Below are 25,025 nucleotides of genomic sequence, written 5' to 3' on the forward strand. Positions count from 1 at the left end.
AAACATTCCAGGATGATAGTTTTCAGTGACGTCACGCCCCGAGGGCGGGCAAAACAAGGCTTTCCTTCATTGCTCGCCAGTCATTTTTACCAGGTTTGTAGTAAGATCTAGTGAGACAGTGATATTAAAAGACCAAATTCATTATACACCTTGTTGATTATGCATACTTTGTACAGGCAAACAATTGAACATAGAATATTAATGCAACACAAGGTTTCTCGTTAAGAGTTTTTTCACATTGCGTTCATATTCTGGGCTCATCTGCTTGCTTGTATATTAGTATGCATCATCAAAAAGGGTTAAATTGTATTTGATATTTTAATATCACTGTTTTAGTACATTAAAGGGTTAGTTCATCCAAAAATGAAAATGTAATTTATTCCCTCATGTCGTTCTCCACCTGCAAGACCTTCATTCATCTTCGGAACACAAATTAAGATATTGTTGATGAAATCCGATGGCTCAGTGAGGCCTCTATTGAGAGCAAAGCCATTTAAACTCTCAAGGTCCATAAATGTACTGAAAACATATTTGAAACAGTTCATGTGAGTTCAGTGGTTCAATCTTAATATTATAAAGCGAGAGAATATTTTTTGTGCACCAAAAAAAACAACAACAAAATAACTACTTTTCAACAGTATCTAGTTATGGGCCAATTTTAAAACACTGCTTCATGAAGCTTCTGAGCTTTATGAATCTTTTGTTTCAAATTAGTGATTCGGATCTCCAATCAAACGGCTGAAATCACGTTACTTTGGCGCTCCGATTCACTGATTCGATTCGTAAAGCTCTGAAGTGGTGTTTTGAAATCGGCCCATATAGATATTGTTGAAAAGTGTTGAAAAAGTTGTTTTTGGCACACAAAAAGTATTCTTGTTCGCTTTATAATATTAAGATAGAACCACTGAACTCACATGAACTGTTTCAAATATGTTTTTAATACCTTTATGGACCTTGAGAATTTGAATGGCTTTGCTCTGAATGCAGGCCTCACTGAGCCATCGGATTTCATCAACAATATCTTAATTTGTGTTCCAAAGATGAACAAAGGTCTTATGTGTAGAACGACATGAGGGTGAGTAATTAATGATGTTATTTTCATTTTTGGGTGAACTAACCCTTTAAGGCACTTTAAGGGTGGGTTGCACTAAGGATTCTTTAGCCTGGTGTCGGTTCACCCTCCGCCTATGCTGCTTGATCATCCCTTTAATTAACCCTTTATGCGTAGTTAATCTGTGTTTAAAATTAAGTGGTGCTCGATTTAAAATAAAACCCAGATCAACTTGATTAGCGCTAAACTTTGCTTAATTTAATCCTTATTGGTGCAACCCACCCTAGTGTTTTTCACATTAGCTTTTTAAAAAATCGTTTTTAGTGATTGAATTTGAAATCACAGCAGGTGTTGCATATGAATCACAAGTGCCCAAAACTTGCATCTTGTTCACATATTTTTGTTTTTATTATGGGAAATTGATAGGCTTGTGCTGTAATTACATGGCTGTTTTGCCCTCCAGGGCTCCGTGGCAATCACGTCACAAAAACTATGAAGTAGTGGACCTCAATTGGCCACATACGGTTGAAGGTCAAAATTAGTTTCAGTGCAACGTCACACCCTTCCAACAAAGAAATGGATCGACTTCTGAAAGCTTATTACATTGCCATTTTCTACATTACATTTCAAATTGAATATTGCAACACTTAAGCTTCCATACTTGAGAGACCTCTCGAGCCGTCTTAAATAACTGGGAGAGTAAGAGTGATTCTTAGCTTTAAGAAATTTGGTAACTTGCTTTTATACTTGAATTTAAATTTTGTGAATTCTCAGTACTTAAGACTAAGATGGCACTTTGAGAAACTTGATAAATACAGGCCCAGTTTTATAATGTAGACATTTTTAATTACACATATGCATAAAAAAGTAGAAATATTGTTTCTTATTGGCCTGATTCGCCAAATCATACATAAAACAAAACAAGCCCTGCAAAAAAGAACTCATGTTAAATACAGACACTTTTAATAGCAAGAATGAAAAGATAATTAATAACTCTTAATAAAATGCATCACAAAATGTAATGATGTAAATATCCCCCCCAAAAAAACATGTAAAGTCCAAGCACATCGTTACAGCATGCAGTGACATTTGATCTTATGAAAAAGTGAAACCGTAAACATTCACTGCGTTTTTCATGTTTTTCAGTTTTATGTTTTTAAAGATGTTTGTTTGTTTTGTCAAATCATATAGCAATATTTTTGACAAAATATTTTGTCAAACAAAACAAAAAAACCCTTCTGAACATTAGGCTTATTTGATGTACTGTGACATTACATAATAAATATTTTTTGTTCAAAACCAATAAAGAAAAACATGTTGTATGTAGAAGTTATAAAATGTTTTGTTTGTTCCCACTGCAGCTTTTAAGTCATGTCGCTTTCTTCTAAATAATGTTATAGCTCTATAAAATCTGATTCTATGAATACAATCATCTTGACCTTTAAAAAAATAACTAGATTTACTGACCATAAAACTATCATTTGATCAATCTATGAATCTAACATGACATAAGAGACCTTTCAGTGTACAGTAAGTTCAAGGACATTCTGTGCCCTGTTCTCTTACTCCACTCATTCCCACAATCACATGGAAAACGAGGACAGGTCATTTGGGAGTACTAAAGTCAAAAGAGCAGGATGAACCTTGAAAAGGCCAGGATGACCCATTTAAAATTGGAAACCAGAACAATAAGGGTTTTTTGACAAGTCATCGCCCCTCCTTTCACTGGCTTCTACTGCTGGTTCTTGCTGTATGTGTCCATGAGAGTGAGAGTCAGAAGACGAATACAGAAGAGAAGGCTCTTTCATTTCTCACGGTCAAGGGAGGCTGAAACAACTACTGTTGAAAAAAAGTACATAACATCTGTACATTTTGAAAAATTGCTAAAATGTCATGCAATGGCAAATACATCCACTAAAGCTAAGGTTCTCAACTGATTTGATTAGACGCCAAAAACACATCCGTCATTTTAAAAGCTAACAAATGTATTTATGATGCTATCCTGACTATGCAATATTAGTTACAGTTGGCATTTGAGAGATGCATATTAGTATTCAAACTTTTTATAACTTTAATTAAAAAAAATATTATTATAGTAATTTACAAAAGTAATATTTCATTCATTTTTTATTAGAGTTAAAACTAATAATAATAACAGTTCAAATCAAAATATTATACAGTATTATAAAATATATTTGTATTATTAGTATTTACTGTGTAATATAAATATTAACATTATCACATATTTATCATTAGAGTTAAAAACTAATAACAACAGTTCAAATGGCAAACCAAATCACAGCAAAAAAAGAAGAAAAACAAATCACTAAAAATCACATTAGGAATTTAAAACAATCCAAATAAAACTCTTTGTGTACTAAAAAAAGAAAAAAGAAAAAAGAAACTTAAAATCTCTCTTAGGGTACTTAAAGTAAAGTATCTAAGTGGTTTGACTGACAAAAAAAGCTTGAGAGCCCCTGATTTAAATGACCATTTATTATTTTTAACATGCTATCCTTGACTATTATTTTGGGGTTGTGACCCACCAGTTGAGAAACACAGTTAAACTATATGTACTGCGACACAAGCAGGTGTACCTTTGCGTGTAGGTTGAGCTTTAGCGCCCTTCGCTGTACTGCTTTGAGACAGTGTGTCCATAATCCACTGAAGAGAAGATGTACAGAACTCCATCTGCATATAGAGGAGTATTCATCTTTGAACAACAGCTTGACAGTCTATACAGTGCAATACAGACATCACATCATGTGTCTTTACCTGTGTCTTTACTTCTGCTTCTAGTGCTTGCAGTCTGCGGTCAACATCTCTGACCTGTTTGAGGACACCATCCACCCTGAAACATGCACAAAACATCAACATTATGCATGAATCAAGATAAAATAAGGTAAAATAAGGTTTATAATCACATTTTGTCTGTTGACAGTTTTGTGGGAGAAATCCAGTCATTTTATTAGGAATGTGTGTTCATGTGAAAAAAAGCTTCCCATACAGACTAAATTGCCCTGTTGACCAACAGAAAGCTGCTTTGTTTGAAAGTGACTTCTGTGTGAACAAAGCTTCATTGATCACTACACTACTGACAATGAACAATTATTTTCCTTGAAAATAACTAGTAACGTTTCTGCTATTGCAATTAGCCCTTGACAGGCTCAGAATACAGATTATGGTTGGCTATTTGAAACAGCAAAACCAAGAAAGGTTACTCACTACAATATGGTGCAAACACGTGTAACATTTGGCTTTCAATATTAAGTTTTGCTGGTTAGCTTTGTCCCTGACAGTGTACAAGATGACCTACAATCTAAAACATGAAACTACTGAAATTATTTTGTTCAATAGAAATAATGGTAAATTAAATACTAGGAAATTTTAAATATTTTAAGCCAATTTTACACAAATTTACACCGATTTATAAGCGGTTGAGAGATGAATGATAAATCACATTCTGCAATGAATGTGCACATGTGTATTCTCAGGTCGCAAACACCATACCTGCAAACCCAACATGGTGATAAAGGTGATGTGTCATGTGTATGAACTAAATTGTTGTAGGGTGATCTGGATGTATCCTCTCCCATGAGAATTTTTTTTTTGTCATTTTAACATGTAAATGAAGCATTGTAAATGGGGCATGAAGATGAGACGAGGGAGAATCCAAATGCGCAGAGTTTATTAACAAAAGGCAGTCACAGATCCATTGAGCAGGCAAATAATCCAGACAAGAGTGACACGGCAACATAATCCAAAACACACGGAGGAAACAAGAGCACCCCCTACAAACCAAATAAACGAAAAGTAAGAGCTTAAATACATGCCTTGTCCAAATACCCACACTTGCCGTCTTTGCACTTGACCACTTGTCTACTTTGACTTATTTCCTGTATTTGGCTCAAGTGTTAAAGTGGGCGTGAAGACTGCAAGTGTGTGTAGAACTTTTGATTACCCGATGGGACACATTTATAGTCCTGCAAAAAATGCAAGTGTTTACAGAGCTTTTTTATTATTTATTTTCAATACTTTACATTTTAAAATACACTTCTAAATGTCTGTTCAGTGGTCGCTATGTAACTAACAGATGACACAATTTTAAAATTGTGGCGCTTCTTTAAAGGTGCCCAAGAACGTTCTTTCACAAGATGTAATATAAGTCTAAGATGTCTCCTGAATGTGTCTGTGAAGTTTCAGCTCAAAATACCCCATAGATTTTTTTTAATTAATTTTTTTAACTGCCTATTTGGGGCATCATTAATAATGCACTGATTTACACTCGGCGCCGCCCCCTTAAATCGCATGCTCCCTGCCACACCAGCTGTCGACTATATTACAGCGCATTTACAAAGTTCACACAGCTAATATAACCCTCAAATGGATCTTTACAAGATGTTCGTCATGCATGCTGCATGCATGCTTCAAATTATGTGAGTAAAGTATTTATTTTGATGTTTACGTTTGATTCTGTATGAGTTTGAGGCTATATGCTCCGTGGCTAACAGCTAATGCTACACTGTTGGAGAGATTTATAAAGAACGAAGTTGTGTTTATGCATTATACAGACTGCAAGTGTTTAAAAAATGAAAATAGCGACGGCTCTTGTCTCCGTGAATACAGTAAGAAACGATGGTAACTTTAACCTCATTTAACAGTACATTAGCAACATGCTAACGAAACATTTAGAAAGACAATTTACAAATATCAGTAAAAATATCATGCTATCATGGATTATGTCAGTTATTATTGCTCCATCTGCCATTTTTCGCTGTTGTTCTTGCTTACCTAGTCTGATGATTCGCTGTGTGTGGCTCCAGACGTTAACTGGCTGCCCTTGTCTAATGCCTTTTATATTGTTGGGAACATCGTGGGCTGGCATTATGTAAATATTGGGGCGTACACCCCGACTGTTACGTAACAGTCGGTGTTATGTTGAGATTCGCCTGTTCTTCGGAGGTCGTTTAAACAAATGAGATTTATATAAGAAGGAGGAAACGATGGGGTTTGAGACTCACTGTATGTCTTTTCCATGTACTGAAGTCTTGTTATTTAACTATACCAAGGTAAATTCAATTTTTGAATCAAGGGCACCTTTAAGTTATAAAAAGCAGTTTCAAATGATGTACAAAATACACAGTCATCTTTGCATCAATAAAATGTGCAAAACTTTGCTTTACTGCCAAATTATATGTAATATATAATTAATTTAACTTGCAGTCAAATGTTTTCCTTGACATCTCACAAGTTCGGGGCATGTGAATTCCTGAACATAATGCATGATGGGATACGCTTAGCCTCAAATACCGCTCAGAAACAGTAGCCCTGTCCCAAATGGCACACTCCGGACTTGTGGACTTCCTCAGAGTCCACACTTTGGTGACGTTATGTAGTGCAGACCTATAGAGCTCTTGGCGCGAGTCCACAAGGGCGCATTGAGAGGTATTTTTGGGACAGACTCGATCGTCACGCTGGAAATAACGGTCTGGTCTGTGCGTGAGTTTCAGATGAATTTACAGGTTTAAATATAAATACTAGGTTTATATATGACTCAGTAAAGCCCTGACATTCGGTTCTATTTATTTAATAAATCATAATGCGATCGTATTATTCAACGCGCTGTTATTATGTTTGAGATATCAACCACTGGTCGATGACCATAATGTTTGTATAAACTGTAGGTAACAACTGGTGAAATGTACACCTAGGTCATAAAAACCGTAATGATACCTACACTTAAATATTCTCTTCTCAGCCATGTCATCAATTGCTCTTGAGCGAAATCTCCTCCCATCCGTTGTCTCATTGGCATTTCGCAAGGATTCCTGGGTAGTTAAAGTGTGCGGAGCCTGCATCTATGCGGGCTTCGCGGAAGACCGCTTCAAGGGTACAAAGGGGGCGCTGCTGAGCACACTTCAGAGCATTAAAATGCTGAATGGGACGGCCTACGGACTCGTAGACTCGGCGAGCACGCGCAATTTAAGTCCACGAGACCGAAAGTCCACATGAAGTGTGCCGTTTGGGACAGGGCCAGAATTCAAGATAGTGTGGGTTGAGTGTACATTAAGGGCACTGTACTTGGGAATTTTTAAGAAGTGAGACAGTCTTGCACATTTACTTCCTGTCACGTGCATGCGCTCTCAAGTGACCAAGACCACAAGTGTGGGTATTTCGACAGGGAAACACAATGCACTGAACAGATAATGAACAACAGATGGAACATATAAAGACATATAAAGTTCCCACCTCAGTAATAAAGCTGAGAATTTTCAGTGTGAGTGCATACAGGCACATCTGCTTCATAATACAACATTAAAAGCTACCTTTTAGTGAGCAAACATGTCGCCCTCACCTTGTGGTGGCTTGGAAATCGGATATGCGTTTAGACGTAGGTTGCATGTCCAGAGATCGAACATGTATCTGATTTAAAACCACATTTGGAAGTGGCGGATGCAAAAAAAAAAAAATCGGATCTTGTGCGGATTTTTGTGTTTACACGTGTGCAACAAATTCCGATCTGTGTCAGATGTGAGCAAAAAATCTGATTTTTTTGTACCAGTGTAAACACAGTGTCAGTGTCTGAATTCACTCACTCGTTTCATTCACTCCTTCAAGTGGACTATATTAGTGGAGTAATGTAGGGAATAGTGAATGAGGGTATAGGGGGCGATTTCGGACAGCATAGGTCTCTCATTTTTTTCAGTTGTCTAGAAGGGATACAGCGCAGCCAAATGCCGCACACCAGAGTGAAATTTCTGAAGGATCATGTGACCCAGAAGACTGGAGTAATGATGATGAAAATTCAGCTTTGCATGACAGAAATAAAATATATTTTAAAATATATTAAAATAGAAAACCATTATTTTAAATTGTAATAATACTTAAATATAATCAAATAAATTCAGGCTTAATGAGCATAAGAGATTTTTCAAAAACATTACAAATAGTTATGTTTCCAAACTTTTGACTGGTACAGTAACACTGAACTTTAGTTCAAAAGGAGGAAAATGTAATTTTTCAATGCAAGTTTGACTCACTTAGCACTGGTGCGTTTCAGCCTCTCAGAGTCGGTCCCTCTTTGTTTTTTGCTCTCCACAGCCAGGAAGTTCTCCTTCTGCAAGTTCTCCCATTTCACCAGTTTGTTAGCTTCTCTACCCTTTATTTGAATGGCTATTATAAAGGACAAATGCACACAAATTTTACATTGTCATATTTCATCTTCAGCAAATGTTTTTGAACTATAATAATTTTCTAAGAGTGTGATATATAAGAGATATAAAGATATATAAACAAACTAGGGCTGCCCTGCCCCCTAATATAACTAATCGTTAGTCGACTAGAAGAGGCTTAGTAGACCAAAAATTCACAGAAGAAGAAAAAAACTTGTGGCGAAGTCATGCAGTCTGTGAGGGACGGATCGTTAATGGGGGTCTTTGTGGTAAATACAGTACGTTAGGCAGGAAATCCAAACGTTCGCCTATCATCCATCGACCTTGAATATGGCTTATCATTTGAAGCATGCAAGTAGATACAACTTCACATGGCTGCTCGCTCTAACGTTAACATAGATAATTGTGTGCTATTATAGGCACATATCCAAGTGATTGTGTGGAGTGTGGAAGCTAAAGTATAGCTTGCTTACTGCAAGACATGGAGGCGCCGACGCGATCACTTGCAATTTTTTTTCTGATAACAGCAGAAACAACTTAAAATACTTAAAATAAGAGTAATACATCATTTGAAACTGTAACTGTACTTTTCTTTGTGTGAACTCACAATAACAAGAAAATGTTGTTCCTTTGTAAAATAAAGAGAACAAACAGGATGCGCTTTCTGCCGTCTCGGTCTCTGTGAACTACAGCACCTCAAAAAATAAACCAAAAATCAGTGTATATTTGCCTCACAGACATTAGAAATATACCTATAGAAAGCTTGAAATGTCAAGCGATTGTTAACCAATTGAAGTGGAAAAAGAAATATTCTCAGATTATGTCCATTTTAATTGTGCAAGTCACTACTGCGATGACGACTCACTCGGCATCGTCAAATTAATCCCTGCAGCCCGAAAACACAGAAGACAATATCAATAAATTATTAAAATGTCTCCTTGCTGTTTTTACATGACACATTTATAATCATTACTTTTGCCGGTGCGCTGCTGTAAGCTTTATGTGTGCGAATGAGAGTGGATTAGGCAATGTATTATATATAGGCAATTAAAGGCTCATCATTATGATTTAAATGGCTTATTAATATATATGTGCGATTAGTTGACTAATCACTTAAATTAATGACTACTTGTCGACTAGAAAAATCTTAGTAGAGGGCAGCCCTAAAATTAACCAAAGACAGGACATTTTTGGAGTCCGGACCAAAAGAACAAAACTACAATAGCGAGCACACCCTAATATACCAAATTTTTCAAAAATGTTTACTATAATTTACCAAAATGATGGATTTTGGTGGATGGCTCTTTGCAGAAGTTTCTTTTGATAAAGTTGTTGATATGGGATAGGATGATGAAGGGTGGAGCGAGATTTGGACGAGAATGATACTCCACTATTAGATTATATCGCTGAAACTTCCAGTATGTGTCACTGCACTCCTGAACCTTAGAGAAGGTATAGCTGCACAAACAGACACAAGGAGAAGAGACATACATGGATGGATGGATCATTTGATGGCTACATACACCAGATGGATGGATGAACAGAAAAAGAATACCTGAATGTGGCAATGAGCAGGTTGACAAGTAGGATGTTGGTGACCAGTAGGAAGATGACCAGCAAAATGATCACAAGCCAGTTGTGGCTGGTGTCTCTACATGGCTCTTTCCCTTCATTAATCAATGTCAGATTATCGGTGCAGTCCCGATCCCAATAGTTGTCAGCTTAACACACACACACACACACACACACACAAGTATACATTATAGTCAGTGGATGCTAAAAAAAAAACTTGCAAAATATTAGTGAAGTGTAAATCGGAAGCGATCATACTGTCAATTTCTTCCACAGGAATGTGTCCAAATATATGCAAATATGGTCTGTACAATACTCGTCGAAATGCTCTCTCAGGGCTTGGATCGTACGTATATAGCAGCGCTTGATTGGCCACTCCATACGCGATCAGAAACACCGCCAGAAAGAATAAGAAGAAGAACGCATCCTTTATCTGTGGTTCAAAAACATTCATAGAAAATAGAAAGAGGAGTGATTTAGTAGATATAATGGTCTCCAGTATTTCTCAAGTACTGAAATATTTTATTTTTTTAGTTTTATTTACTATGGTCGACACACAATGGGATTTTAGTATCTAGAGAAGTCCTTTATTTATTGAACAGAATTAATGATCAATGAACCCATTCTCAGGTTCAAACCAAATAAACTCTATTGATAGCATGATGTCAATTACTACAGAAGATAATTTAAATTTGTTCCTCAATTCCTAATATCAAACAAAAATCATGTTAACACTTTATATATTAAAGGAATAGTTCACCCAAAAATGAAAATTCTGTCATTATTTACTCACACTCAAGTTGTTCCAAACCTGTATGAGTTTCTTTGTTCTACTGAACACAAAAGAGAGCGAGATCTGTTTGGATCCATTTAAAATCTCTCTTATTTCCATAGTATTTTTTTCAACCCCATACTGTGGAAGTCAACGGGGTCCATTAACTGTTTGGTTAACCATATTCTTCAAAATACCTTCTTTTGTGTTCAGCAGAAGAAAGAAATTCACAAAGGTTTGGAACAACTTGAGAGTGAGTAAATAATGACATTTTCATTTTTGGGTGAACTGTCTTTGTAATCTACAGTATATAATATAAAATATTATAAAAGTCTAAATCATCTTTCTACTTCTCAAGGCAAAACTAGTGTTCAATTTGAGGGATTTAATTAAAATCTTAATTTGCACTGAACCTAGAACTATGACGTTTTTCTGTTTATCTCACCATTTTGCCAAGTATGATGATTTGGGGACCCAGCTGTCTGTGAATGGCGAAAATGTGAATGAGTCGGAGCGTGAAGACCATGTAGTCCATACACAGTATACCACGTCCCATGCTGTACGACCAACTGAACATCCTGAGACAGACACGAAGGCACATATATATATACAGATTATTACACAAAAATGTAGTAGAATGCTGACAGGTATGATGAATATTTAGTAAATGATAGCGGCTAAGTTGTGACACCTCAGCTTGTTACAAACTTGCAATACTTTTGAAATATTGAAATTGTGAAATATTATTACAACTGAAAATAACCTTACTATTTTAATATATTTTAAAATGTAATTTATTCCTGTGATCAAAGCTGAATTTTCAGCATTATTACTCCAGTCTTCAGAGTCACATGATCATTCAGAAACTATTCCAATATGCTGATTTGCTGCTCAAGAAACATTTCTTATTATTAGCAATGTTAAAAACAGTTTTTCTGCTTAGTACTTTGTGGAAACTTGCAGGACCATCAAGGGTTATTACCTGCAGCACAAACCAGCAATGAAGAGGGAGATGGCAAGAACATCAAACTTATTCCACTTATCCTGAGCATACACCATCAACCGCTGAGCAAATGTTTTACTTTCCATAGTGATTGCCTGGGAATAAAAGACAGCAAAAAGTGGAATAAATGGATAGATTAAACATTATACCAAACAGAAAAAACTTTTTTTTTTTCCTCTGTATCACTTGCAGTGTTGGGGAAAGCTACTTTTAAAAGTAATGCATTACAATATTGTGTTACTCCTTTAAAATTAACTAATTGATTTAGTTACTTTTTATGGAAAGTAAAGTAATACGTTTTGCATTACATTTTCTCACCTGGGCTGGGCTCACTTGATTGTTTTTAAATAAAAAAAGTTATAATTTTGGCAAATACAAATGCCCTTTCACACCAGTAATAAAATGAAATATAGCTGCAAGCAGCGATACAGGGTCAAGCCCCTGAAGGGGCTGTGGCACTCTGTGGAGCAGCAGGAGCAAAAACCGCAGAAAGTCAACAAACATGAAAAACAGCTGGTTTAAAATTACGGGTGAGAATTCATAGGACCATGTGACGTCACTGTGCTTTATCGCTGCCATTTCTGTGCCCGGTCACAGCTGTGCAATCCGTTTCAGTCTATGGTCACAGCAGCTACAACTACCAGAGGAAGATCAACGAAACACTCCCAGAAGGTTCAAAGTTTACAATATACCTGGGATATGTTGTGCTGTTAGCTGTAATAGCAGTCGTCAGAGAAACCCTGAACTACAATTTTATTCAATTCCAAAGGAGTTAGATCAGCAGAATAAATGGTTGGCTTCAATTAAGGGACCACTGGCAGCCAAACAGCAATGCACAACATTAATAACTACTGGGACTGTCCTTTACATAACATTATAATGAGAACACTATTGTAATAAAATGTTGTGAATTCAATATGTTGTTGTTTCAGCGCGTTGTTGTGGTCTACAGAAGTTAAACATTCTGAGAAGCACATAACTTAGTTCTCTTTTTGTCATACATTCTGACTACGTAACTTAATTCAAGTTCATCCGTGCGTGATTTTGTGCAAATGTGAGCTAAAATTTACTGACTTTACTCACCCAGAGTCTAACAACTTCCTAGAAATTTTCTGTTAATTTTTGTAATTTTTTGAGTTTTGTTTCCCCTCATTGTAACACGTATAGTGTTCCCGGTCACAAATGACCAGCCTACAAAAAATTGGTTATAAATCTCACATTATGCTACATTATAACTAAATATTGAATTCAATCTTTTGTTAACTTGTTTTCCTTCAATTGGGACAGGTTTTATATTTATCTTTGGAATTGATTGATCGCAGGCCTTATTTATCTGAGCTCATGTACCTCAGTTTTTGAGTGAAAAAAAGTGTTTTATGTAGATAATTGTCAATTTTACAGTCTCACTTTATATTAAGTGGCCTTAACTACTAGGTACTTACATTTAAATGAATCATTTGATACAATGCACTTGTTGTGTACATGAATGATTTTACGTTGTACTTAAAAACACCTGCATGTAATTACATCTGTAATTAATTACAATTACATTTTTTATTTTATTTCATTTTAATTACACTGTTGACCCATTCCTTACACCTTACCCTTAAACCTACCCATACCACCAAAGCTTTCCCTAACCTTACCCTTATCCCACCTCAATAGCAGCAAACGGGTTTTTCAATTCAATATGAACCCAATAAGTATATTGTACTTATTTTTTGATACAAGTACATAGTAGTTAAGGCCACTTAATATAAAGTGTGACCAATTTTACAAAAAAAAAATGCATTGTTTATCACACTAGTGTGCTTTAATGTTTAAACAGGAAATGTGTTTGGAAATGTATTTATTTTGGTTTTATTTATTACAAAAGGAATAAACAGGGATGCAAACAAGGTGAGAACATTGCGTGGGGTGGGGGCAGGCTTCGCACAGATTTTTTAAAAAGATATTTGCTTTGCATGCTCATTTGAAAAAAATTTTAATTCATTTTTTTATTACCTTATAGATCCAAAACTGTAATTTTTCATGAAAAAAAAATGACATATTGTTGCAACATTACCAAAATTAAGACTGAATACATTTGGTCAAAATCTCATGTTAAAGGGTCATGAAACCCCAGAACACATTTTTTGAGCTGTGAACAGATATGTATAGGCTGCACATCATTGAAAACTCTAAAGGTAATCAATTTTATTTAGAATTTGAAATTAGTTATTTTTGCATTTTTCAGAGAGATTTCCGTCTTCTGGTTTGAAAAGCACAGTCGGAGCAACATCACAAAATTTGACGTCATCGTGTACTATCGGCAAGATGCGGAGTGCTGACTGGCTCCAAGTATGGGCTGGTCGAACATGCTGACGTCAACAGTTTCTACATTTATTCATGACTTTAAGCTCATTCAATCCAATCACTGCGCTGCAGTATGCATAAGATTATAATTGTGACAGTATGCATGAGGAAGTATCACTTCTCTCGCCTCGGGTCGGTGATCGTTTTCCTAGTGCTACAACACAAAAATGCATTTTCCTGTGACGTGACCAGAGCAGAAGTTTGGGTGCATGTGGATTGTTTTGCTGTAATCTACCAACACAAATGGGAAAAATGTTCGCATGAGATCGCATTACAGTGGAGAATTCACCTCTGCGTTCGGACACGCGAGCCGTGTGTATGTTTCCCCCAGCACAGCAAGCACATAAGTGTTGTTTGTATTTTGTCCGTGATGCAGTCTGAAATGGAGTTTGAATACGAACACATGAAAAATACGATTGTTATGATATGCATGTGGACCGCGCATATGATCGGTTTCACCGCGAAGCACCGCTTTGTGTTTAATAACACCAGCCACGTGGCTCATAGCTCATACAGAATAAAGTATCCGTGTTTAAAGTTTTTATAGACATTTCACACATTCTCCTGCACCAAACATTAACCAGCACGGTGTATGCACACATATTTCATCAAGTCTTCTTATATGTGTAAACTGGACACTGATACAGCGGTGTATCTGAACGTGATGACACGATTATTCTGAAGAACAAAAGACTTAAGAGAATGGACAAAAAATAAACTATGTATTTATTCTTTCTGTTAAACTACATGTCATTTATCATGAGACTGTAGTGGTCGTAAACGTAATGAAAGTATCTGTAATGAATGCGGACTCAGGCAGGGGATCCAAATGCAGCGTTTATTAAAGGTAAGCGTGGTCGTACAGGCAGGGTCAAACAGGATCAAACAGGAACAGCAAGGGACAGGCAGAGTCGTAGTCAGGGTACAGGCAGTGGATCGAGGCAGGCAGATATCACTCACAGGTCGGTATACAGAGCAAGGGTCAGGACAGGCAGCAACGGGTCAATAAACAGGAAACAGGCAGGATCGGTAACAACAAAAGGCAGACAATAAACACAGGGAAACGCTTGGAAATGTCACAGAGGGTAAACAAGACTTCGCGATCAGATGGTGTGAATGAGAGTCCTTTATAGTCCAGGTAATGAGCTGCAGCTGGGTGTGGTGATTAGTGAGGAGTGTGTGCATGGCTGTATGTGGCAACAGGTGATTGGTGTGGAGTGAACATGTGACTGGCAGGGAGGATTATGGGAAGTGTAGTCTGACAGGAGCAGACAGTGATCGTGACATAACGCCCCCCTCCCGGAAGGCGCGTCCTCGCGGCGTAGATGGCACAAATAGGGAGGGGGGGTGGGTGCATTGGAGCTCAGACAGGAACAGGGTCTCCAATGCAAGTTTTCACGGAATTCAATGGGAGCCGTGGCGGGTTCACGGGCAAGGAGTTCAAATGGCGCCGGCAAAGCAAGGCGCTTGGGTGACGCCGGCAGGGCAAGGAGCTCAGGTGGTGCTGGTAGAGCAAAGAGCTTGGATGGCGCAGGCAGGGCTAGGAGCCTGGGCGGCGCTGGCAGGGCAAGGAGTTCAGGTGGCGCTGGCAAGGCAAGGCGCTTGTGCAGCGCTGGCAGAGCAAGGAGCTTGGGTGGCGCCGACAGGGCAAGGCGCTTGGGCGATGTCGGCAGGGCAAGACGCTTGGGTGGCGCCGGCAAGGCAAGGCGTATGGGCGGCGCCGGCAGGGCGAGACGCTTGAGTGGTGGTGGCAGAGCAAGACGCCTGGGCGGAGTAGGAGAGACCTCTGGAGTGGTCTCCGGACCCCCAGCGGCCTCTTGAAAGGCTTCTGAGCCTAGACGAATGGAAGAAGCCGCCTTCCTCCTCCTCCTCCTCCTCTTCTGAGGGTGAGGCGATGGTTCACCGGTTGGAGAGGGTTCTGGAGCGGACTCAATGGCTGGAACGCCCCCTACCTCCATGAGCACCGAAGGGGCGGCCATCTTGCCCGTGGGCACTGGCAAAGCAGCCATTTTGTCCATCGCGTCCAGGGCGCTTGAGTGCGTTGCAGCCGGCGAACTTGAGAGCGGTGCAGCCGGCGAACTTGAGAGCGGTGCAGCTGGCGAACTTGAGTGCGAAGCAGCCGCCGGGCTTGAGTGCGAAGCGGCCGGCTGAGGCTTTGGAAAGCAAGCCGCTCGAGCTGAAGTCAGCGGAGGATCAGCCACACTGGAACGTAGTCATCTGCGCCCTTGGACAGATCCAGAAACGTGACGTGGCTCTGGGCGATCAGCGGAGACAGGACGTGGCTCTGGGTGATCAGTGAAGACGTGATGTGATGTTGTAGTGGCCGCCATTTTGTGAGTGCTCTCCTTCGTGGCAGCCATTACATGATTCTCCGTGGTGTCGCATTTCTCCGCTGTAAGCAGGGCAAAGTCCAAAAATTCCACAAACGACCCTCGGGGACCATTGGTGAGTAAACTGCTCTTTAGTGGTTCGTTTAATCCATAAGCAAAAAGGTCAATGAGGGCACAGTCCGGCAGATCAGATAAATAAGCAACATCCAGGAACTTCTGAATATGTGCCTCGAGGGTACTGTTACCTTGACGAAGGTTGACGAGACGCATTGCTGGGTCCATGCTGGGGCTGGAAATGCTCGTGGAAGCTGCTGGATCTAGTGTGGCGAAGTCTTCTGTAATGAATGCGGACTCAGGCAGGGGATCCAAATGCAGCGTTTATTAAAGGTAAGCGTGGTCGTACAGGCAGGGTCAAACAGGATCAAACAGGAACAGCAAGGGACAGGCAGAGTCGTAGTCAGGGTACAGGCAGTGGATCGAGGCAGGAAGATATCACTCACAGGTCAGTATACAAAGCAAGGGTCAGGACAGGCAGCAACGGGTCAATAAACAGGAAACAGGCAGGATCGGTAACAACAAACAGGCAGACAGACAATAAACACAGGGAAACGCTTGGAAATGTCACACAGGATAAACAAGACTTCGCAATCAGATGGTGTGAATGAGAGTCCTTTATAGTCCAGGTAATGAGCTGCAGCTGGGTGTGGTGATTAGTGAGGAGTGTGTGCATGGCTGTATGTGGCAACAGGTGATTGGTGTGGAGTGAACGTGACTGGCAGGGAGGATTATGGGAAGTGTAGTCTGACAGGAGCAGACAGTGATCGTGACAGTATCATTAGCCCTTTTAAATATTCTTTCGCATTTCTCCCTTGTGCTTGGGAGTTTGTCATTTTCTCCGTGCTCATATATTAATATTCATCATTCTGTATAATGAGCGTGTTGTAGGTCTGTGCTTCCCCCCCCCTTTACACTCCCACTTTTCCAGAGCTTTACACACCCATTTTTACAAAGTTTTTACAGCTCAGAGGTGTGAACGACCAGGGTAAAACGGGGGTTTCATGACCCTTTAAAAGATGAAATGCTATGGAGGCTATTTAAAGGTGCCCTAGAACCCTTTTTCACAAGATGTAATATAATCGAAGGTGTCCCCTGAATGTGTCTGTGAAGTTTCAGCTCAAGACGTTTCAGCTTCAGACGTGCATGAGAGGGCTAAGTACAATTGAGAGACAATCGAGAGACAAAGGAAAAATGCTTGTGCTGGTCTATTATGGACAAACAAGCCAACACGCCTCCTTGGGTGAAACAGCCAATGGTAAGGGTGCAATTTTGGCAGGCAAACTTTTTCTTTGTCTTGTCTTGCGGCTCAATTTGCATAATTTATGAAGTGTTAGATCAGAGTACATTTTTCTTCGAAGTACCATTAAAAATAGAACAATGCATTTTACAGTAATGTGACATACATTGTCGAATAAGGCATAAAGAGAGCTTTACAAAGAAATCAAACTTGTCAGGTGGCAAAAAACATAAAAGGGGAGATACAGTTTATACTCGAATTGTATCGTTTAGAATGAAACTAACACAACTACAGTCATAGCTAAGCTTATACACTAGAGATACATACATGTAACTTGAAATACAACGATGGGTACACTTTGGCACGGTCATATTTTGTACATACAATCTTCATGCGTGTTTGTGTGTGTGTGTGTGTGTGTGTGTGTGTGTGTGTGTGTGTGTGTGTGTGTGTGTACATGTATTGGAGTTTGTCGTCTGGAATGCAGCCACATGGCTTGCAGTAATTCGATCCGAGTTGACCACGATCGTGAAGTCACAAGGGAGGTAATCGGGCATCCATCGATACGGCCATAAAATGTGTCAAGTGGGCTATTAATGTCCACCAGGCCGGAGCCAATGTGAGATTTACAGACAAAAGTTCAAGAAGTTAAAACTTAAACACAGTTTATAGTTGGCCTTCTAATTTTTGATCCTGTGCAGACCTTACATGCCTATTTTGGGGCATAATTAAAAATGGGCCAATTCTGTGAGTGTCCTCATTAAATGCTCGCGCTCCCCGCCCCCAAGCTCACAACTCTATAATACATTGCATAAACAAAGTTCACACTGCTAATATAACCCTTAAAATGGATCTTTACAAAGTGTTCGTCATGCAGCATATCAGATCATGTAAGTATAGTATTTATTTGGATGTTTATATTTGATTCTGAATGAGTTTGATAGTAGCCTATGTGTGGCTAATGGGCTAAAGCTAACATTACACACTGTTGGAGAGATTTATAAAGTTGTGTTTATGAATTATACAGACTGCAAGTGTTTAATAATGAAAATAATGACGGCTCTTGTCTCCGTGAATACAGTAAGAAACGATGGTAACTTTAACCACATTTAACAGTACATTAGCAACATGCTAACGAAACATTTAGAAAGACAATTTACAAATATCACTAAAAATATCATGTTATCATGGATCATGTCAGTTATTATCGCTCCATCTGCCATTTTTCGCTATTGTCCTTGCTTGCTTACCTGCATAAAGTCTGATGATTCGGCTGTGCAGCTCCAGACGTTAATACTGGCTGCCCTGGTATAATGCCTTAAACATGAGCTGGCATATGCAAATATTGGGGGCGTACATATTAATGATCCCGACTGTTGTGTCACAGTCAGTGTTATGTTGGGATTCGCCTGTTCTTCAGAGGTCTTTTGCACAAATCAAATTTATATAAGGAGGTGGAAACAATGGTGATTGAGACTCACTGTATGTCATTTCCATGTACAGAACTCTATTTAACTATGCTGAGGTAAATTAAATTTTCAATTCTAGGGCACCTTTAAGACAAATATTGGCTGATTAGATGGTAATACTGAGCTAAACTGCAAATTGTTTGCCACTCTCAGACCTTACATACATAAAATATTACCTTGACATAATTTTTAAAGTAAAGAGTAAAGCAAGCACTGTTTCTGAAACAATCAGTTCTTTATTTACACCTGTAAGTTCACAAGTACACATGCAGTGGTCCGAGGCCTTTATTTTTGCTCGCCCACATGTATATGTGAACATCAACATGATGAACACACTCCTGAACACTAATTGTTTCTCTGATTTTAGACTCTCCCATTCATTTTCAATTGGCGGTCATTTTTGACCAATATAAGCTCAGATCAACTAGGCCTATGATCAATCAGTTTAAAAAATGAATACAAAACCTGTCCTAATTTAAAGAAATCAAAAAGACAATCACAAGTGTGATTTTGTACCATTTTGTAATAAATAAAAACAAAATAAAACCATTTCAAAACAAATTTCTGTTTAAACATTAAAGCACACTAGTTTTTTTCATATTTTATGCAAAATTGACAAAATTATCCACAAAAAAAAACTTTTTTTTTTAACTCAAAAACTGATGTACATGAGCTCAGATAAATAAGGTCTACAATTGATCCATTCCAAAAATAAATACAAAACCTGTCCTAATTGAAAGAAAACAAGCTGACAAAAAGATTGAATCTGTTATTTGGTGATAAGGTAGCACAATAACAGATGTTTTTTTTTTGTTTTTTTTTCCCCTCAAATTGTCTCATATAACATCATTGCTGTTTGAGCTGCGCATGCTGAAGCTGAAGAGAATGAACCCGTAAACTAAAGCGCTTTGGTTAATTAACTCAATGGAACACATCCTATATAAGATAATTCAGATATTTCTGCAAGATAAACTGAATATTACAACTTATATTTGCACAAAATCATGCACAGGTGAACTTGAACTAAGTAATGTAGTCAGAATGTAGCTACTGTACTGTATTGGATGCATTCTTCCTGCAACAATACGTTTTATTCGTTTTGTGGAAAACTGCATGTGCAAATGAGATGAGTAAATGCATGCTCACATTTAGTCTAGAACTAGAATAACGTACTACAGAACTCTAGAACTATAATATCATGTTTGCAAAGTGCACACAACACCTCTGCACTTAGTCCCAATTTCTCTCAACATGGGGGCAAGGGAGGTGTCATTCAATAAATGGGGAAAAAAGTATTTGAAAAAAAAAAAAAAACTGTTGTAAATTTAAAAGTAACGCATTACTTTACTAGATACTTGAAAAAAGTAATCTGATTACATAACTCACATTAGCTGTAATGTGTTACCCTCAACACTGATCACTTTTAAGCTGATGAAGTGAAGAACCAGTGTTGTCACTCACCTCGTGAATCTCCTCACACATCATAGTGAAAACCCAGAAATACAGCACATACTCGGAAGGGGCAGGGCCATCAGGAGGAGGCGGTTTGAAGTCAACCAATAGCACGTAGGCATACAGAATCAGGAAGAGGAAGTACATCAGAACGTTGCCGATAAATGTAGTGACAGGAGCGTACCAGAACTGCCTCCAGCGGGACAACAGAAAGGGCTGCTTAGGTTTGCCGTATGCAGGAGTACCTGTTACAGGAAGAAAGAAACAGGGAAAGACAATAAGGGCAACAAATTTCAGTCAACCTCATCAAATCAAAAGACCAAAAAAGTTAATTAATGAACAAATTTCTGTGTAAATTGTTCATAAACCCAAGAGTTTCCAAATGCACAGTCAAACCTTTTGTTGGTCGTCTGATATTATTTGAGTCATCTTGCTCGGCTTCACTGCTGAATGTTATAAGAAGATCACAGATAAAGGCATGTTTGTCTACAGATATCTTATATTTATGCATGAAGTATTAAATGAAACCTAATTTACTGCTGTTTGATGTCATTGAAGGAGAAGACAGTCTCTCCATAGTGGCAGTCTGTTGCTGAGGGTGGAGGTGCCGTCAGTGATTTCTCCCTTTCTGCGTTTTCCTCATTCCTGCAAGAAAGAAAGAACTTAGACATTCCTACTATGCGGTACATTTGGAATGTTTAACACAGCTTGTAAAAATGGAAATGGTTAATAATTCACTATTACCAATTTAACATCATATTACTAATTTTCACATCACTGGGTGATGCACTGCTAATTTATTTTTCAGGCGTTACTTCATTTTTTTTTCTCCTTTCTGTTTTCTCCAGTCAAAATGGATCAAACAAAACATTTTCTTGGGAGTGTTGTATAGCATCAGTCAGAAGTTTGGAAACATTACAATTTTTCAATGATTTTGAAAGAAGATACTGTACGGTTATCAGAGTGGCGCGATGCAACGTGACAAAAGACAAAAGAACCCATTATAATCAGTGATGTTGTCTACACTATCTGTGGCGCGAGCGACAAATCTCAGACAGTAAACTGATGCCTCATTCTATTTGTGACGTACTGACACGAAGGATGAAATTTGCAGCTTTTAGCCATTGCGACAATGGTTACGTCCAATTATTTTCTGTTTCAAAGTGTGATCAAAGCTGAATTTTCAGCATCATACTTCAGTCTTCAGTGTCACATGATCAGAGTTGGGCAAGTTACTTCCAAAAATGTAATACATTATATATTACTAGTTACTGTCATTTGAAAGTAATTAGTTACATTACATAGTTACATAATGCGTTACACTACTTTTGCATTACTTTTGAGTTACTTTCACCAATATAACCACAGAAGTATGACGGCATAAAATGCTAAAATATAGTTTATTGCTGCTCATTATACATCCAGTGGAGGGCGATGTGGTATAGCATAATGACTGTGTAGACGAGTGATCCTACAGGAGGGCTTGGAACTTAAAATATTTGAGATAACTCAAAATGTATTTAAATATATTAATACGAGTCATTAATTGTATTATTAATACATTAAATTAAATATTAACAAAGACCACCTCTCTGCGTATTACACTCTACGGCGTTTCTCATCACGCTGTGTGACATACAGACTGAACGGCAGCTCAAAACACCCAACCGCGTCAGTAACATAGTACACAAACTACATCTCTCAGTTGGATAAAGAAAACCAGTGTCTCTAATAAAGCTGATGGTTGATGATTGTAATGAAGGTAAAGAGTCGATTACAGTGAGATACAGGAGTCGTACAGTAGGCATGCGCAAGTCCGTTATTATTGACGCGCAAACCGTGTATGTGAGCTCGCGGCTCACTGATATTTCTGCATCTGTTGCTTTGTCTTGGCTGTGCTCTCATCTGGTGCATTCTTTCTCTTCTCCGATCCTGAAGCTCTCTCGGTTATCTAGTGTTTTTTCCCTCAGTGCCACACATAGATTGCAATATTGCACTTGACTATTACGTTCTGGTCCTTTTCTCTGAAAATAATGGGAGTAGCTAGGCTATGTCCATCTCACAAATGTAGAATCTGTCTCTGCAGTCATCCATCGAATTCCAGCAGCAGGAAATAGACATAGGTACTTTATTTGAGATTATTTTCTTTGGTGCTGGAATGTCTTGCGGCGTTGGTAAAAAATTAATCTAACACCACTTAATTACAAAAACTTCTGTAACATTGGTGAGCATAAGACACTTCTTTCAAAAACATTTAAAAAACTGTAATGTTTCCAAACTTTTGACAGGTACTGCAATTATAAATCAATTTAAGCTTTGTGTATTCAGGTCATTTTTCACCCAGATGGGAGCTAAAAACCCTAAAAAATACATTTAATCTTTAAATTTATTCAAAATGCTTTAAGTTTCCCCACAACATAGGATTATATTTATGGAATTCCAAACATTTTGTATACTTGGGTTCTGTTCGGGTCAAATTTCTGCTAATATTTAGCAATGGATCTAAATTCTCTGATGACTTGTGGCATTAGTTACTAGTTTGTCTCTTACTCCATCCTGTCAAATAAAATGACCAAAATTGGTATTAACCATAATACCTGCAAAGCATTTATTACTCTTTGTTAATGTTAATTTCAAAATTTTGTAATATATTAAAATCAAAACTTTTGCTTTGCTTTTGTTAATATTATTTAAAAGACTTAACATGAACTAACAATGAACAGTTTTATTTTTTTATTAAGTAACATTAACAAAGATTAATAAATACTATAACAAATGTAATGATCACTGTTAATGTTAGTTCATGAATTAACTAATGTTCACTAATGGGACCTTAAGTACTGTAGTACTGACCTGAATTTGATGAGGTTGGTGTAGCAGAGAGGAGGAATGATCAAAGTCAGCGCCAGTTTCCAGAGCTCAGTTCCTCTTTCCATGTCACCCCACCAGATCTGAGACAGCAGCGACTGAAAAAGAGAGACAATAACCTTGTTATTTTTATTATGCTATTAAAGGTGCCCTAGAATCAAAAATGTAATTTACCTTGGCATAGTTAAATAACAAGAGTTCAGTACATGGAAATGACATACAGTGAGTATCAAACACCATTGTTTCCTCCTTCTTATAATCTCATTTGTTTAAAAGACCTCTGAAGAACAGATGAATCTCAACATAACACCGACTGTTACGCAACAGTCGGGATCATTAATATGTACGCCCCCAATATTTGCATATGCCAGCCCATGTTCAAGGCATTACACAAGGGCAGCCAGTATTAATGTCTGGATCTGTGCACAGCTGAATCATCAGACTAGGTAAGCAAGCAAGGACAATAGCGAAAAATGGCAGATGGAGCGATAATAACTGACATGATCCATGATATCATTATATTTTTAGTGATATTTGTAAATTGTCTTTCTAAATGTTTCGTTAGCATGTTGCTAATGTACTGTTAAATGTGGTTAAAGTTACCATCGTTTATTACTGTATTCACAGAGACAAGACTTTCGTTATTTTCATTTTTAAACACTTGCAGTTTGTATAATTCATAAACACAACTTCATTACTTAGAAATCTCTCCAACAGTGTGTAATGTTAGCTTTAGCCACAGAGCACTATCAAACTCATTCAGAATCAAATGTAAACATCCAAATAAATACAATACTTACGCGATTAGACATGCTGCATGACGAACACTTTGTAAAGATCCATTTTGAGGGTTATATTAGCTGTGTAAACTTTGTTTATGCACTGTTTAAGGCAAGCGCGAGCTCCGTGGGCGAAGAGCATGATATTTAAAGGGTCCGCGCAGCCTGAATCGGCGCATATTTAATGATGCCCCAAAATAGGCAGTTAAAAAACTGAATAAAAAAAAAAAAATCTATGTGGTATATTGAGCTGAAACTTCACAGACACATTCAGGGGACACCTTAGACTTATATTACATCTTTTAAAAAGACGTTCTACGGCACCTTTAATGGCTGTTTGCATGTTAACAGACCTGTACTCCATCGTGGCTGAAGAAAACACGGGCGTCAGCAGCAATGGCCATCTTCAGACAGGTGGCATCACCCCACATATTAGACTTGCGAATCAGTAGCTTATAGGAATCACTTGCTTTGTTTTGGTAGCACATGCCAAACACATCTGTCAAAAAAATACAAGGAAGAAAACGGAGGATTAAAACCTTCTTTTATCACTGGGTTTATAAGATGCCAAAAACCAAATACTTTCAAGCATCACACCGTGAGCTATATTCTCCAACTTCATGCCCATCTCCTTAATGGAAATCTTGGCCTCTGTCTCAATCCCCTGTTTAGACAGCTCCCTCAACAGTTTACATCCTCCCAGAGCTGTCAGAACCGACTCGCCACACTGAGAGAGAAGAGCAGTACAGATGAGAGTGATGCTGCGCCCAACATTTCTTTTTATACATTTCACTTATAAATGGCTGACAAATAAGGCTTCTCTACCATTTTGCATGAATAAGCAAAAAGTCTAAATTGGTTTTTTTAAACGCTAAAAGTGAATTTAGGCATCACAACATTATAAATAT

At 38.1% G+C, this 25,025-nt stretch overlaps 1 protein-coding gene across 2 annotated transcripts in view; it reads right to left on the reverse strand.

Moving 5' to 3' along the window:
- Window positions 1–1,992: 1,992 nt before the first annotated feature.
- The window catches only part of LOC125256049 (transient receptor potential cation channel subfamily M member 4-like), a 45,445-nt gene continuing 22,412 nt past the window's right edge, over window positions 1,993–25,025 (reverse strand). The window contains exons 14-28 of one of the 2 annotated variants that reach the window (XM_048171700.1): window positions 24,715–24,844; window positions 24,471–24,616; window positions 23,324–23,436; window positions 21,008–21,115; window positions 20,867–20,916; window positions 20,480–20,715; window positions 11,550–11,665; window positions 11,013–11,145; window positions 10,054–10,228; window positions 9,779–9,944; window positions 9,500–9,681; window positions 8,092–8,224; window positions 3,827–3,902; window positions 3,649–3,742; window positions 1,993–2,887 (exon numbers count right to left, since the gene is read on the reverse strand). In XM_048171700.1, the coding sequence (XP_048027657.1) occupies window positions 2,856–2,887; window positions 3,649–3,742; window positions 3,827–3,902; window positions 8,092–8,224; window positions 9,500–9,681; window positions 9,779–9,944; window positions 10,054–10,228; window positions 11,013–11,145; window positions 11,550–11,665; window positions 20,480–20,715; window positions 20,867–20,916; window positions 21,008–21,115; window positions 23,324–23,436; window positions 24,471–24,616; window positions 24,715–24,844 (1,890 nt within the window). In that variant the 3' untranslated portion in view covers window positions 1,993–2,855. Of the gene's footprint in view, window positions 2,891–3,648; window positions 3,743–3,826; window positions 3,903–8,091; window positions 8,225–9,499; window positions 9,682–9,778; window positions 9,945–10,053; window positions 10,229–11,012; window positions 11,146–11,549; window positions 11,666–20,479; window positions 20,716–20,866; window positions 20,917–21,007; window positions 21,116–23,323; window positions 23,437–24,470; window positions 24,617–24,714; window positions 24,845–25,025 lie in introns of both variants that reach the window. The other variant, XM_048171699.1, reaches the window with a different exon arrangement.

Source organism: Megalobrama amblycephala, linkage group LG20 (assembly GCF_018812025.1).
Source record: "Megalobrama amblycephala isolate DHTTF-2021 linkage group LG20, ASM1881202v1, whole genome shotgun sequence".
Taxonomy (NCBI): domain Eukaryota; kingdom Metazoa; phylum Chordata; class Actinopteri; order Cypriniformes; family Xenocyprididae; genus Megalobrama; species Megalobrama amblycephala.